At 45.5% G+C, this 17,413-nt stretch overlaps 1 protein-coding gene across 4 annotated transcripts in view; it reads left to right on the forward strand.

Moving 5' to 3' along the window:
• kbtbd2 (kelch repeat and BTB (POZ) domain containing 2) overlaps nucleotides 1-17,413 on the forward strand; it is a 63,021-nt gene that overhangs the window by 39,240 nt on the left and 6,368 nt on the right. For all 4 annotated transcript variants that reach the window (XM_078216971.1, XM_078216968.1, XM_078216969.1 and 1 more), the window contains exon 3: nucleotides 12,727-12,892. Coding sequence is in view for 3 of the 4 variants with exons in the window: in XM_078216968.1 (XP_078073094.1) it covers nucleotides 12,727-12,892 (166 nt within the window). In the remaining variant the exon portion in view is untranslated. The remainder of the gene's footprint in view (nucleotides 1-12,726; nucleotides 12,893-17,413) is intronic.

The following is a 17,413-nucleotide window of genomic DNA, read 5'->3' on the forward strand; positions in this document are numbered from 1 at the left end:
GGTAACGCGTTTAGGGAGGTCAAACAGTTATTGGGAGTACACGATAAATGGGAATATACTAAGAGGGGTAGATGAAGTGAGAGATTTTTTAATTCATTCGTGGGACATGGGCATCACTGGCTGGCCAGCATTTATTACCCATTCCTAGTTGCCCTTGAGAAGGTGGTAGTGAGCTGTCTTCTTGAATCACTGCAGTCCACTTGCTGTGGGTTAACCCACAATGCTGTTAGGAAGAGAATTCCAGGATTTTGACCCAGCAACTGTGAAGGAATGACGATATGTTTCTCAGTCAGGAAAGTGAGTGGTTTGGAGGGGAACTTGCAGGTGGTGGTGTCCCCATGTACCTGCTGCCCATGTCCTTCTAGATGGAAGTAGTTGTGGGTTTGGAAGATGCTGTCTAAGGATCTTTGGTGAATTGCTGCAGTGCACCTTGTAGGTAGTACACTGCTGCTACTGAGTGTATTTTTGTGGGTGTGGTGCCAATCAAGCTGCTTTGTCCTGGGTGGTGTTGAGCTTCTTGAATGTCGTTGGAGTTGCGCCCATCCAAGCAAGTGGGGAGTATTCCATCACACACCTGACTTGTGCCTTGTAGATGGTGGATAGGTTTTGGGGAGTCAGGATGTGAGTTACTCGCCGCAGGATTCCTAGCCTCAGACCTGTTTTTGTAGCCACTGTTAATGTGGCGATTCCAGTTGAGTTTCTGGTCAGTTGTAACCCCAAGGGTGTTGACAGGGGATTCAGTGATGGTAACATCATTGAATGTCATGGGGCAGTGGTTAGAGTGTTTCTTATTGCTGATGGTCATTGCCTGGCATTTGCGTGGCATGAATGTTGCGTACCACTTGTCAGCCCAAGCCTGGATATTGTCCAGATCATTTTGCATTTGAACATGGACTGCTTCAGTATCTGAGGAGCCGCAAACATCCCCACTTCTGACCTTATGAAGGAAGGAAGGTCATTGATGAAGCAGCTGAAGATTGTTGGGCCCAGGACACTACCCTGAGGAACCCTGCAGAGATGTCCTGAAGCTGAGATGACTGACCCTCCACAACCACAACCATCTTCCTATGTACCAGGTATGACTCCAACCAGTGGAGAGTTTGCCTCTGAAAGCCATTGATTCCAGTTTTGCCAGGGTTCTTTGATGCCACACTCGGTTGAATGTGGCCTTGATGTCAAGGGATGTCACTCTCACCTCACCTCTGGAATTCAGCTCTTTCGTCCATGTTTGAACCAAAGTTGTAATGAGGTCAGGAGCTGAGTGACCCTGGCGAAACTCAAACTCGGCGTTGCTGAGCAGGTACTGCTTGATAGCACTGTTGATGACCCCTTCTATCACTTCGCTGATGATCGAGAATAGACTGGGTGGTAATTGGCCGGGTTGGATTTGTCCTGTTTTTTGTGTACAGGACATACCTGGGCAATTTTCTACATTGTTGGGTAGATGCCAGTGTTGTAACTATACTGGAGGAGCTTGGCTAGAGGAGCGGCAAGTTCTGGAGCACACGTTTTCAGTACTATTGTCGGAATGTTATCAGTGCCCCAACCATTTCTTGATATCACGTAGAGTAAATAGAATTGGCTGGAGACTGCCATCGGAGATGATGGGGACCACTGGAAGAGGCCAAGATAGATCATCCACTCGGCACTTCCTGCTGAAGATTGCTGCGAATGCTCCAGCCTTATCTTTTGCACTGATGTGCTGGACTCCTCCATCATTGAGGATGGGGATATTTATGGAGCCTCCTCCTCCAGTGTGTTTAATTGTCCACCACCATTCACGACTGGATGTGGCAAGACTGCAGAGTTTAGATCTGATCAGTTGGCTGTGGGAACACTTAGCTCTGTCTATCACTTGCTGTTTATACTGTTTGGCATGCAAGTAGTCCTGTTTGGTAGCTTCACCAGGTTGACCCCCCAGGGAACAGTACAGCACAGGAACAGGCCCTTCGGCCACCAAGTCTGTGCCGACATAGATGCCTCTCTAAGCCAATATTTTCTTGCCTCTATGTGGTCCATATTCCTCCACTCCCTGCCTATTCATGTATTTATGCCTCTTGAATGTTATCGAATCTGCTTCCACCACCTTCTCCGGCAGCGCCTTCCAGGCATTCACCACCCTGTGTGAAAAACTTGCCCCTTACATCTCTCTCAAACTTTCCCCTTCTCATTTTCAACCTATGCCCCTGAGTAATTGACCCTTCGACTCTATCCAAGTCTGTCATAATCTTGTAAACCTCTATCAGGTCCCCCCCTCATCCTCCGATGCGCCAATGAAAACAATCCAAGTTTGTTCAACCTTTGTAGTCCATATCTTCTAAACCAGGCAACATCCTGGTAAATCTCTTCTGCACCCTTTCCAATGCATCAACATCTTTCCGATTCTGTGGCAACCAGAATTGTACACAATACTCCAAATACAGCCTAACCAAAGTCTTACACAGCTGCAACATGATTTTCCATTTTCTATACACAACGTCCTGACCGATGAAGGCCAGCATGCCTTACACCTTCTTGTCCACCTGAGTTGCCACCTTCAGGGAACTGTGAATCTGCACGCCTAGTTCCCTCTGTATGCTAATATTTCTAAGGGCTCTACCATTTACTGTATATTGCATCACCTCTCCGTTGTCCAGGTTAAATTCCATCTGCCATCTTTCGGTTCAGGTCTCCAACTGATTTATCCTGCTGTATCCTCTGACAATCCTCCTCGCTATCTGCTACTCCCCCAATTTTTGTATCATTTGCAAATTTATTAATCAGACCATCTACGTTTTCCTCCAAATCATTTATGTATTACAAACAACAGAGGCCCCAGCACTGATCTTTGTGGAACACCAATTGTCACAAACCTCCAGTTAGAAAAGTACCCTTCCACTGCTACTCTCTGCTTTCTATACCCAAGCCAATTTTGTATCCATCTTACCAGCTCACCTTGGACCCCATATGACTTCACCTTCTGTACCAGCCTGCCATGAGGAACCTGATCGAAGGTTTTACTAAAGTCCATGTATACAGCATCCACTACCCTGCCCTGGTCAGTTTTTCTTGTCTCTTCCTCAAAGAACTCAATCATGTTTGAGAGACACGACCTTCCCTTCTCTTCACAAAACCATGCTGCCTATTGCTAATAAGCCTATTCTCTTCCAGATGTGAGTACATCCTGTCCTGAGTTTTAGGTGTGCCTGTTGCTGCTCCTGGCATGCCCTCCCGCACTCTCCATTGATGTGGAGATGCTGGCGTTGGACTGTGGTAAGCACAGTAAGAAGTCTCACAACACCAGGTTAAAGTCCAATAGGTTTATTTGGCAGCACTAGCTTTCGGAGTCTCGGGCTCCTTTATCAGGTGAGTGAAGAGCTGTGTTCACAAACAGGGTATGAAAAAAGCTATAAAAGCTTAGTGGGCGGCACGGTAGCACAGTGGTTAGCACTGCTGCTTCACAGCTCCAGGGTCCCGGGTTCGATTCCCGGCTCGGGTCACTGTCTGTGTGGAGTTTGCACATTCTCCTCGTGTCTGCGTGGGTTTCCTCCGGGTGCTCCGGTTTCCTCCCACAGTCCAAAGATGTGCGGGTTAGGTTGATTGGCCAGGTTAAAAATTGCCCCTTAGAGTCCTGAGACGCGTAGGTTAGAGGGATTAGCAAGTAAATATGTGGGGGTAGGGCTTGGGTGGGATTGTGGTCGGTGCAGACTCGATGGGCCGAATGGCCTCCTTCCGCACTGTAGGGTTTCTATGATTCTATGATTTCTATAAAGAAAAGTAAGATGGATTATGAGAGTAAACTAGCTCAGAATATAAAAACAGAGAGCAAAAGTTTCTACAAATATATAAAACGAAAAAGAGTGGCGAAAGGAAACATTGGTCCTTTAGAGGACGAGAAGGGGGATGTAATAACTGGAAATGAGAAAATAGCTGAGGCATTGAACAGGTATTTTGTGTCGGTCTTCACAGTGGAAGACACAAATAACATGCCAAAAATTGATGACAGGAAGGCTATGGCAGGTGAGGACCAAGAAACTATCATTATCACAAAAGAGGCAGTGTTGGGTAAGTTAATGAGGCTAAAGGTAGACAAGTCTCCTGGTCCTGATGGAATACATCCCAGGGCACTAAAAGAGATGGCGGGAGAAATAGCAAATGCACTAGTGGTAATTTACCAAAATTTGCTGGACTCTGGGGTGGTTCCTGCAGATTGGAAAACAGCAAATGTGACGCCACTGTTTAAAAAAGGAGGTAGACAAAAGGCAGGTAACTATAGGCCGGTTAGCTTAACTTCTGTAGTAGGGAAAATGCTTGAATCTATCATCAAGGAAGAAATAGCAAGAGTGGGGGTAAATGGGTGTTTTTCTGGTTGGCGATCAGTGACTAGTGGTGTGCCTCAGGGATCAGTGTTGGGACCGCAATTGTTTACGATTTACATCGATGATTTGGAGTTGGGGACCAAGTGCAGTGAGTCAAAATTCGCAGATGATACGAAGATGGGTGGAAGAGCAAAGTGTGCAGAGGATGCTGAAAGTCTGCAAAGGGATATAGATAGTCTAAGTGAATGGGCGAGGGTCTGGCAGATGGAGTACAATGTTGGTAAATGTGAAGTCATCCATTTTGGTAGGACATGGAACATAGAACATTACAGTGCAGTACAGGCCCTTCGGACCTCGATGTTGTGCCGACCAGTGAAACCAATCTAAAGCCCATCTAACCTACACTATTCCAATATCATCTATATGTTTATCCAATGACCATTTAAATGCCCTGAATGTTGGCGAGTCCACTACTGCTGCAGGCAGGGCATTTCATGCCCCTTACTACTCTGAGTGAAGAACCTACCTCTGACATCTGTCCTATATCTATCACCCCTCAATTTATAGCTATGTCCTCTCGTGCTAGCTATCACCATCCGAGGAAAAAGGCTCTTACCATCCACCCTATCTAAGCCTCTGATCATCTTGTATGCCTCTATTAAGTCACCTCTTAACCACCTTCTCTCTAACGAAAACAACCTCAAGTCCCTCAGCCTTTCCTCATAAGACCTTCCCACCATACCAGGCAACAACCTAGTATATCTCCTCTGCACCCTTTCCAATGCTTCCACATCCTTCCTGTAATGTGGTGACCAGAACTGTACGCAATACTCCAAGTGCTGCCGCACCAGAGTTTAGTACAGCTGCAACATGACCTCCTGGCTCCAAAACTCAATCCCTCTACCAATAAAAGCTAATACTCCGTACGTCTTCTTAACCCTATCAACCTGGGTGCCAACTTTCAGGGATCTATGCACATGGACACCCAGATCCCTCTGTTCATCCACACTACCAAGTATCTTACCATTAGCCCAGTACTCTGTAATCCTGTTACTCCTTCCAAAGTGAATCACCTCACACTTCTCAGCATTGAACTCCATTTGCCACCTCTCAGCCCAGCATTGCAGTTATCAATGTCCCTCTGTAACCTGCAACAACCTTCTGCACTGTCCACAACTCCACCGACTTTAGTGTCATCCGCAAATTTACTAATCCATCCTTCTACGCCCTCATCCAGGTCATTTATAAAAATGACAAACAGCAGTGGCCCCAAAACAGATCCTTGCGGTACACCACTAGTAACTGAACTCCAGGATGAACATTTCCCATCAACCACCACCCTCTGTTTTCTTACAGCTAGCCAATTCCTGATCCAAACCACTAAATCACCCTCAATCCCATGCGTCCGTATTTTCTGCAATAGCTTACCGTGGGGAACCTTATCAAATGCTTTACTGAAATCCAAATGCACCACACCAACTGCTTTACCCTCATCCACCTCTTTGGTCACCTTCTCAAAGAACTTGATAAGGTTTGTGAGGCACGACCTACCCTTCACAAAACTGTGTTGACTATCCTTGATCAAATTATTCCTTTCTAGATGATTATAAATCCTATCTCTTATAATCCTTTCCAATACTTTGCCCACAACAGAAGTAAGGCTCACTGGTCTATAATTACCAGGGTTGTCTCTACTCCCCTTCTTGAACAAGGGGACAACATTTGCTATCCTCCAGCCTTCTGGCACTATTCCTGTAGACAATGATGACATAAAGATCAAAGCCAAAGGCTCTGCAATCTCCTCCTGAGCCTCCCAGAGAATCCTAGGATAAATCCCATCCGGCCCAGGGGACTTATCTATTTTCACACTTTCCAGAATTGCTAACACCTCCTCCTTATTAACCTCAATCCCGTCTAGTCCAATAGCCTGTATCTCAGTATTCTCCTTGACAACATTGTCTTTTTCCTGCGTGAATACTGATGAAAAATATTCATTTAGCTCCTCTCCTATCTCTTCAGACTCCACGCACAACATCCCACTACTATCCTTGACTGGCCCTAATCTTACCCTAGTCATTCTTTTATTCCTGGCATACCTATAGAAGGCTTTAGGGTTTTCCTTGATCCTACCTACCAAAGACTTCTCATGTCCCCTCCTGGCTCTTCTTAACACTCTCTCTAGGTCCTTCCTGGCTAGCTTGTAACTCTCAAGCGCCCTAACTGAGCCTTCACGTCTCATCTTTACATAAGTCTCCTTCTTCCTCTTCACAAGAGATTCAACTTCTTTAGTAAACCACGGTTCCCTCACTCGACCACTTCCTCCCTGCCTGACAGGTACATACTTATCAAGGACACCCAGTAGCTGTTCCTTGAACAAGCTCCACATTTCAATTGTGCCCATCCCCTGCAGTTTCCTTCCCCATCCTACGCATCCTAAATCTCGCCTAATCACATCACAATTTCCTTTCCCCCAGCTAAAACTCTTGCCCTTCAGGATACACCTATTCCTTTCCATTGCTAAAGTAAATGTAACCGAATTGTGGTCACTATCACCAAAGTGCTCCCCTACCTCCAAATCTAACACCTGGTCTGGTTCATTACCCAGTACCAAATCCAATGTGGCCTCGCCTCTTGTTGGCCTATCTACATACTGTGTCAGGAAACCCTCCTGCACACATTGGACAAAAACTGACCCATCTTGAATCCCAGGGGGACCAATATCCTGGCAGGAAGGTTGGCTAAGGCTACTGGGGAGAGTTTAAACGAGATAGGTTGGGGGGAGGGGATCAAAATGAGGTGACTGAGAGTGAGGAAGGTAGCTCGCAAACAGAGAAGGGTTATAGGCAGTGCAAGAGGGCGGATGGACAGGGAATAGAGAAGGGGAGAGCTCAGACCAAAGGATTGAGATGTGTTTACTTTAATGCCAGGAGTATAGTGAATAAAGGGGATGAGCTCAGAGCGTGGATCGATGCCTGGAAGTGTGATGTGGTGGCCATTACGGAGACTTGGATGTCTCGGGGACAGGACTGGATACTCCAGATGCCGGGATTCAGATGTTTCAGGAAGGACAGGGAGGGAGGCAAGAGAGGGGGTGGAGTGGCACTGCTGATCAGGGATAGTGTCACAGCTGTAGAGAAGGTGTATGCTGTGGAGGGATTGTCCACAGAGTCTCTGTGGGTGGAAGTTCGGAGTGGGAAGGGGCCGGTCACTTTGTTGGGAGTTTTCTATAGGCCGCCCAATAGTGACAGGGAGGTGGAGGAGCAGATAGGGAAACAGATCCTGGAGAGATGCAGTAAAAGCAGAGTTGTTGTGATGGGAGACTTCAATTTCCCAAACATAGATTGGAATATCCCTAGGGTAAGGGGATTGGCTGGGGAGGAGTTCGTTAGGTGTGTTCAGGAGGGTTTCCTGACACAGCATGTGGACAAGCCTACAAGAGAAGCTGTACTTGATCTGATACTGACCAATGAACCTGGACAGGTGTCAGATCTCTGTGGGAGAGCATCTTGGGGATAGCGATCATAACTCTATCTCCTTTAGGCTTGCATTGGAAAAAGAGAGGATCAGGCAAGCTAGGAAAGTGTTTATGTGGAGTAAGGGGAAATATTAAGACATTAGACAGCAAATTAGAGGAGTGAATTGGAAGGAGGTATTCTCGGGGAAATGTACTGAAGAGAGGTGGCAGTTTTTCAAGGAATGTCTGTCTAGAGTTCTACAGGACAACGTTCCGAGCAGACAGGGAGGTGTTGGTCAGTTAAAGGAACCGTGGTGCATGAAAGCTGTGCGGGACCTAGTCGAGAAGAAAAGGAAAGCATACAAAAGGCTCAGAGAGCTTGGCAAAGATAGGGATTTAGAAGAGTATACGGGTTGTAGGAAGGGACTAAAGAAGGAAATTAGGAGAGCCAGAAGGGGTCACGCGAAGGCTCTGGCAGGTAGGATTAAGGAGAACCCTAAGGCGTTCTATAAATATGTGAAGAGTAAAAGGATGAGACGTGACGGAATAGGGCCGATAAAAGGTGAAGGCGGGAAAGTCTGTACGGAACCAGTAGAAATGGCGGAGGTGCTCAATGAGTATTTTGCCTCGGTTTTCACAGAGGAGAAGGACCTGGGTGGATGTACTGCGGGCGTGCGGTGGACTGAAATGATTGAGTATGTGGACTTTAAGAAAGAGGTTGTGCAGGAATCTTTGAATGGCATCAAGATAGATAAGTCGCCAGGTCCGAATGGGATGTACCCCAGGTTACTGTGGGAGACGAGGGAAGAGATTGCAGAGCCTCTGGCGATGATCTTTGCGTCGTCGATGGAGATGGGAGAGGTACCGGAGGATTGGAGGATTGCGGATGTGGTTCCTATTTTCAAGAAGGGGAATAGGGATAGCCCAGGAAATTACTGACCGGTGAGTCTAACCTCAGTGGTTGGTAAACTGATGGAGAAGATCCTGAGGGACAGGATATATGAGCATTCAGAGAGGTTTAGTATGCGCAAGAATACTCAGCATGGCTTTGTCAAGGGCAGATCGTGCCTTACGAGCCTGGTGGAGTTCTTCGAAAATGTGACTAAACACATTGACGAAGGGAAGGCGGTAGATGTGGTTTATATGGATTTTAGCAATGCGTTCGATAAGGTCCCCCATGCAAGGCTTCTAGAAAAAGTGAGAGGGCATGGGATCCAAGGGGCTGCTGCCCGGTGGATCCAGAACTGGCTTGCCCAAAGGAGACAGAGAGTGGGTATAGATGGGTCTTTTTCTAAATGGAGGTCGGTCACCAGTGGTGTGCCCCAGGGATCTGTTCTGGGACCCTTGATGTTTGTCATTTTCATAAATGACCTGGATGAGGAAGCGGAGGGATGGGTTGGTAAGTTTGCCGACGACATGAAGGTTGGTGGGGTTGTGGATAGTCTGGAGGGATGTCAGAAGTTACAGAGGGACATAGATAGGATGCAAGACTGGGTGGACAAGTGGCAGATGGACTTCAACCCAGATAGATGCGTCGTGGTCCATTTTGGTAGATTAAATGGGATGAAGGAGTACAATATAAAGGGAAAGACTCTTAGTACTGTAGAGGATCAGAAGGACCTTGGGGTCCGGCTCCATAGGACTCTAAAATCGGCCCCGCAGGTGGAGGAGGTGGTTAAGAAGGCGTATGGTGTGCTGGCCTTAATCAATCGAGGGATTGAGTTTAGGAGTCCGGGGATAATGATGCAGCTATATAAGACCCTCGTCAGGCCCCACTTGGAGTACTGTGCTCCGTTCTGGTCGCCTCACTATAGGAAGGATGTGGAAAAGATTGAAAGGGTGCAGAGGAGATTTACAAGGATGTTGCCTGGATTGAGTGGCATGCCTTATGAGGATAGGCTGAGGGAGCTCGGTCTTTTCTCCTTGGGGAGACGAAGGATGAGAGGAGACCTAATAGAGGTGTATAAGATGTTGAGAGGCATAGATCGGGTGGACTCTCAGTGGCTTTTTCCCAGGGTGGAAATGTCTGCGACGAGAGGACACAGGTTTAAGGTGCGGGGGTTAGGTACAGGGGAGATGTTAGGGGGAAGTTTTTCACAGAGGGTGGTGGGCGAGTGGAATCGGCTGCCGTCAGTGGTGGTGGAGGCGAACTCAGTAGGGTCTTTTAAGAGACTTCTGGATGAGTACATGGAGCTTAATAGGATGGAGGGCTATAGGTGGGTCTAGAAGGTAGGGATGTGTTCGGCACAACTCGTGGGCCGAAGGGCCTGTTTGTGCTGTAGTTTTTCTATGTTTCTATCTAAAGTACTCGAACTATAGCTTTTCCCATCAATATTTGTAAAGTTAAAGTCCCCCATAACAACTACCCTGTTACTTTCGCTCCTATCCAGAATCATCTTTGCAATCCTTTCCTCTACATCTCTGGAACTTTTTGGAGGCCTGTAGAAAACTCCCAACAGGGTGACCTCTCCTTTCCTGTTTCTAACCTCAGCCCATACTACCTCAGTAGACGAGTCCTCATCAAACGTCCTTTGTGCCACCGTAATACTGTCCTTGACTAACAATGCCATACCTCCACCTCTTTTACCACCTTCCCTGCACTTACTGAAACATCTAAACCCCGGAACCTGCATCAACCATTCCTGTCCCTGCTCTATCCATGTCTCCGAGATGGCCACAACATCGAAGTCCCAGGTACCAACCCATGCTGCAAGTTCACCCACCTTATTCTGGATGCTCCTGGCGTTGAAGTATACACACTTCAAACCGCCTTCCTGCTTGCCAGTACACTCCTGCGACTCTGAAACCATGACCTCTCTACTCTCGACCTCCTGTACACCGGAGCTACAATTCAGGTTCCCATCCCCCTGCTGAATTTGTTTAAACCCTCCCGAAGAGCATTAGCAAATTTCCCCCCCAGGATATTGGTACCCCTCTGGTTCAGGTGTCGACCATCCTGTTTGTAGAGGTCCCACCTACCCCAGAATGAGCCCCAATTGTCCAGGTATCTGAATCCCTCCCTCCTGCACCTTCTAAGATCCCCCCTCAGCCTTCTAAATTCCAATGAGTACCAACCCAATCTGCTCAGTCTCTCCTCATAATCAACACACCTCATCTCTGGTATCAACCTGGTGAACTTTCTCTGCACTCCCTCCAAGGCCAATATATCCTTCCGCAAATAAGGGGACCAATACTGCACACAGTATTCCAGCTGCGGCCTCACCAATGCCCTGTACAGATGCAGCACGACATCTCTGCTTTTATATTCTATCCCCCTTATGATATAGGCCAACATCCCATTTGTCTTCTTGATCACCTGTTGCACCTGCAGACTGGGCTTTTGCGTCTCATGCACAAGGACCCCCAGGTCCCTCTGCACAGCAGCATGTTGTAATTTCTTTCCATTTAGATAATCCAATTTGCTATTATTTCTTCCAAAGTGAATAACCTCGCATTTGTCAACGTTATACTCCATCTGCCAGATCCTCGCCCACTCATTCAGCCTGTCCAAATCTCTCTGCAGACCTTCTACGCCCTCCACACGATTCACTTTTCCACTTATCTTTGTGTCGTCTGCAAACTTTGTTACCCTACTCCAGATCATCTATATAAATGGTAAATAGTTGAGGCCTTAGTCCTAGATTCCCCAATCAGGGAAAACATCTGCATTTAGTTTGTCCAGCTGTGTTAGAATTCTGTACGTTTCAATCAGATCTCCTTCGTTCTTCTAAACTCTGGTGAATATAGGCCCAGTCAAACCAATCTCTCCTCATAGGACAGACCCACCAACCCCAGTAATAGCCTAGCGAACCTCTGCTGCACTTCCTCTGTGGCAAGTATTGCCTTTCCTGAGTAGGGAGACTAGAACTACATTGTCTCACCAAGGCCTTGTATAACTGCATAAGACATCTCTACTTATGAACTCAAATCCTCTTGCAATGAAGGCCAGCAAAACATTTGCCTTCCTCATTGCTTGTTGCACCTGCCTCTCCACTTTCATTGACTGATACATCCAGGCTTCCCAATTTGTTACCATTTAAATAATAATGTTCCTTTCTGTTTTTCACAGCAAAGTGTATCACTTAACATTTAGCCACATTTAGCATTTGCCATGTGTTTGCCCACTCGCTCAACTTTAAATCACCTTGAAGCCTCTTTGCATCCTCCTCAGAGCTCTCAATTTCGCCCAGTTTTCCTCTTTTTTCCTTGGTTGTTCCGTTGGTAAAATAGTGTGCCACTGGGTTTTACCAATGTTCCTTCTTCTCTTAGTCTGAGCAGAGTTAGACAATATCAGTCAGGGTAGCTGCAAATTGTTAGTGCTCTTGACTGAAGATGGAGAAAAATTGCCAGGATTTCCTCTGGGAAATACACTTGTTACGCGGTTTGTAAATTTCTTCTTGTAACTTGAGTACCTTGCTAATGTCCATTTGGGTGAGATATCAGAGATCCCCATCGTATACCACCTGACACCCAAACTGTGTTAATTAACTGCAGGGGTTTATTTTGATCAAGAAAATGAGCTGGTGATCTAAAGCTAAACACTAGGATGTTGGTGTGGTACCTTCAAGAGAGAAAGAGACAAAATGTGAAGGAGCGTTTGGACATATTTTTAAAACCAAATGAACATTAGTAGGAAATGTTTTTGGCTGCATATATTTACATCCATTTAAGTTCTGCACTAGTGTGTAAAATCCAAACCAGTAACTGGGATTTATTTTAAATAAGAAAATGAACTGATTTAAATCCAAAGTGTCAGAATTCATTATGATTAAAGAGAAGTAAAATAAAAGTTATGGTAAATTGGAAGTAGTAATTGAGAAACCAAGTTTGCATTTTGAACAGATGAAGGAAAAGCCAAGGAAGGGAATGTTTTTGAATTTAAAAAATACACAAATTGTATCTACTGTTGGTTTGGTATTTGCCCTCTATCTCATAGGACTTAAAGCTAGTAACTTATGTTGGATCTTTCTTCAGGGCCATGTTTATGAGTGGATTGAGTGAAAGCAAGCAGACACATGTACACTTGCAGAATGTGGATGCACCCACGCTTCAGATAATCATTAGATATGCATACACGGGTAACCTGGCAATAAATGACAGCACTGTGGAACAGCTCTATGAGACGTCATCCTTTCTGCAGGTAAGAATATTAGATTAAATGAAGCTAGTTTCACCAAGTTTGTACTTAAAGCATGTGCTAAAAATGACCTATTTTTGGGGGCAGAGCTGATGTATGAAAGTTTGGTTCCTTTCACAATGTGAAACTAGAAGGAACATTTTGAGAACGCAGGGCACCATCAAAGTGACTGAAACATATAAACAGAAATGTAGAAAAGCAGTAGCAAGGCATCATTGCAGCCTTGGTTCAGATGCGAGCTAACTACGAATGCCCTTGACTGGTTGAAGTTACACCTAGCACAAAGGAAGATGATCATGAATTGTTGGAGATCGAACAGTATACTGTTTCAGGAATTCCCCAGGGTAGTGTTGTAGGCCCAGCTGCCTTCAACTGTTTCATCAATGACCCTGTCTCCCATCAACATTAGATCAGAAATGGAAATGCCTACGGATGATGAGTGTTCAGTACCCATGTGCAGCAAGAACTTGGCAGTATTAAGGCTTGGGCTGATAAATGGAAAGTAACATTTCATGTGACAAAAGTGCCAGACAGTGACCACCTGCAACAAGAAATAATTTAACCATCGTCTCTCGACATGCAATGGCATTACCACCTCTGAATTTTCCACTGACAACATCCTGGGGGCTGCTATTGATCACAAACTGGTCAATGCTGCTAGGTAAAGGTTGGCCACATATCTACTGTGATACATTAGGAGGTCAGAGGCTGGGTTTCTGCCTAATTTACTTTCTAATTTCCTACCAATATCTAAAAGACACAAGTCAAGAATGCGATGGAATACTTTCCATTTGACTAGAAGACTGTAGCTTCACAAGACTCAAGTATTTTGACACCATCCAGGATGAGGTAACTCACTTGATTGGCATCCCATCCATCATCTTTAACATTCACTGTCTGTGGATAGTGACAACAGTGTGTACTATCTGTCAGATGCACAGCAGCAACTTCCACATCTATAGCCTCAAATTCTCTTCCATCTTGCACACCACTCTGACCTGAAAGTACATCACTGCTCCTTCACTTCCCTTGGGCCAAAATCTGGAATTCCCTCTCTAACAGTACTCTGGGTGTACCTGCACCACGTGTTTTAAGAAATGCACGTCACTTTAAGGGTAGTTGGGGTTGGGTGATAAATGCTGGCCTTGTTAATGACGCATTCATAAATGAATTGTTTAATAAAGTAGTGATGAGTGATTATTTTTCAGACAGGAGGGAAGTGTGCAATTTTATTTTTCAGGGGTTTCCATCAGTACTACTCTTTTTCATATCTTTATGATCTGGACTTGGAAATAGAGGGCATTGTTTCAAAGTTTACAGATAACCTGCAACTCAAAGGTAGTAAACAGTAAGCAAGATGGTAACAACTGACAAGGTCCCACATGGGAGACTTGTAGAGAAGATAAATTCAAATGGGATACAGGGTAATTTGATAAAGTGGATTCAAAATTGGCTCAGTTGTAGGAGACAGAGGATGATGACCAGAAGGCTGCTTTAGTGAATGGAAACCAGTGTCCAGTGGCGTAACACAGGGATCTGTGTTTGGGCCCCTTATTATTCGTCATTTATATAAATGGCATTGATGATTATGTGTGGGGTAGGATTAGTAAGATTTTGGCTGACACAAAGGTTGGATGGGTGGTTAATAGTGAGGTGGAGTGTCTTGGGCTACAAGAAGATATAGACGGAATGGTCAAATGGGCGGATAAGTGTCAGATGGAATTTAGCTGTGAAAAGTGTGAGGTGATACACTTTGGAAGGAGTAATTTGACAAGAAAATACTCAATGAATGGGAGGAGACTAGGAAGTTCTGTGGAACAAAGGGACCTTGGTGTGTTTGTCTATAGATCTCCGAAAGTGGAAGGACATGTTAGTAGGGTGGTGAAAAAGGCATATGAGACATTTGCCTTTATGAATCGAGGCATAGATTACAAAAGCAGGGAAGTCAGGATGGAGTTGTACAGAACTTTGGAGCACTGTGTGCAGTTCTGGTTGCCTTATTATTCGAAGGATGTGTTTGCACTGGAGGGGGTGCAGAGGAGATTCACCAGGATGCTGCCTGGGATGGAACATGTAAGTTATGAAGAGAGGTTGGATAGGTTGGGTTGTTTTCGTTGGAGCAGAGAAGACTGAGGGAGCGACTTGATCGAGGTGTACAAGATTATGAGGGACATGGACAGAGTGGATAAGGAGCAGCTGTTCCCCTTAGTTGAAGGGTCAGTCACAAGGGGACATAGATTCAAGGTGAGGGGCAGGAGGTTTAGGGGTGATGTGAGGAAAAACTATTTTACCCAGAGGCATAACTATAAGGTTCATGGTGGAAGATATAGGAGGGATGTACGAGGTAGGTTCTTTACTCAGTGGTTGGTTGGGGTGTGGAATGGACTGCCTGCTGTGATAGTGGAGTTGGACATTAGGAACTTTCAAGCGGTTATTGGAAAGGCACATGGAGCACACCAGAATGATAGGGAGTGGGATAGCTTGATCTTGGTTTCGGAAAAGGTTCGGCGCAACATTGTGGGCCAAAGGGCCTGAATTGTGCTGTACTGTTCTATGTTCTATATAAAGGGTGGTGGCGGTCTGGAATGCACTGCCTGGGAGGGTGGTAGAAGTGGGTTGCTTCACATCCTTTAAAATGTTTCTGGATGAATGAACACTTGGCACATCATAACATTCAGGGCTATGGGCCAAGTGCTGGCAGATGGGATTAGATGGGAGTTCAGGTGTTTCCAAGTGTCAGTGCAGACTTGATGGGCCAAAGGGCTTCTTCTGCACTGTATGATTCTATGAACAGACTTTAGGAGGATATAGAATCATAGAATCCTACAGTGCAGAAAGAGGCCATTCGGCCCATCGAGTCTGCACCGACCACAATTCCACCTAGGCCCTATCCACATATCCCTACATATTTACCCACTAACCCCTCTAACCTACGCATCCCGGGACACTAAGGGGCAGTTTAGAATGGCCAATCAACCTAGCCTGCACATCTTTGGACTGTGGGAGGAAACTGGAGCACCCGGAGGAAACCCACGCAGACACAGGGAGAATGTGCAAACTCCACACAGACAGCGACCCGAGCCAGGATTCGAACCCAGGTCCCTGGAGCTGTGAAGCAGCAGTGCTAACCATTGTGCTACCGTGCCGCCCAAATATGAACAAGCAGAATAAGTAGGCAGGTGGCACATGAAATTTAAGGTTGTAAAATGATTATTTTGGGAAGAATTAGGATAGACAATATAAACAAAATGGTATGTTTTTTAAAGAAGTGCAGTAACAGGCAACTAGGGGTATATACACACAAACTGACTGTAAAAGTTTCTATAGGTATGTAAAGAGAAAAAGATTGACAAAAACAAATGGCCTCTTACAGTTAGAACTAAATTTGTACTTTGCTTCTGTCTTCACAAAGGAAGACAAGAATAAGTTTAGTGAAGAGCTGAGGGAACTCAGCATTAATAGATAAATTGATGGGATTGAAACTGGATAAATTTCAGGCCTGATAATCCTTATCCCAGGATACTTAAGGAAGTGGCCCTGGAAATAGTAGATCCATTGGTGGTAATTTTCCAAAATTCTTTGACTCTGGACTAGTTCCTACAGATTGGCAGGTCGCTAATGTAAGCCTACAGTCAAGAAGGGAGGTAGAGAGAAAACAGGGAACTATAGACCAGTGAGCCTAACATCAGTACTGGGGAAGTTGTTCGAGTCTATTATCAAGGATTTCATAACTCAGCAGTTGGAAAGCAGTGGTATAATCAGACAAAGTCAGCATGGATTTACAAAGGGGAAGTCATGCTTGACGAATCTTTGAGATGTAACTAATAGAGTTGGCCAAGGAGAACCGGTGGATGTGGTTTATTTAGACTTTCAGAAGGCTTTCAACAAGGTCTCACATAGCAGACTATTTAAAGTTAAAGCACGTGGGCTTGCGAGTAATGTCTTGAGATGGATAAAAAGTTGGTTAGCAGATGGGAAGCAAAGAATTGGCATAAATGGGTCTTTTTCCGATTGGCAATCAGTAACTAGTGGGGTACCACAGGATCTGTGTTAGAACCCCAACTATTCACATATATTAATGATTTGGAAGAGGGAATTAAACGTATTGTCTCCAAATTTGCAGATGATACAAAGTTGGGTGGGAGGGTGAGCTTGAGGACGATGTAGAGATGCTTCAGCATGATTTGGATAGGCTGAGTGTGTGGCCATATGCGTGGCAGATGCAGTTTAATGTGGATAAATGTGAGGTTACCTACACTACAACAATAACAGGAAGACATTATTTGAATGGGTGTAAATTGCGAGAGGTGGATACTCAGCAAGATCTTGACCTTGTATACAGTCGCTGAAAGTGAGCACAGGAACAGCAGGCAATAAAGAAGTGAAATGCTATGTTGGCCTTCATTGCGAGAGGATTTGAGTACAGGAACAGGGATGTTGTACTACAATGGGCGGCACGGTAGCACAGTGGTTAGCACTGCTGCTTCACAGCTCCAGGGACCTGGGTTCGATTCCCGTCTTGGG

The sequence above is a fragment of the Mustelus asterias genome, chromosome 7 (genome assembly GCF_964213995.1).
Source record: "Mustelus asterias chromosome 7, sMusAst1.hap1.1, whole genome shotgun sequence".
Taxonomy (NCBI): Eukaryota; Metazoa; Chordata; class Chondrichthyes; order Carcharhiniformes; family Triakidae; genus Mustelus; species Mustelus asterias.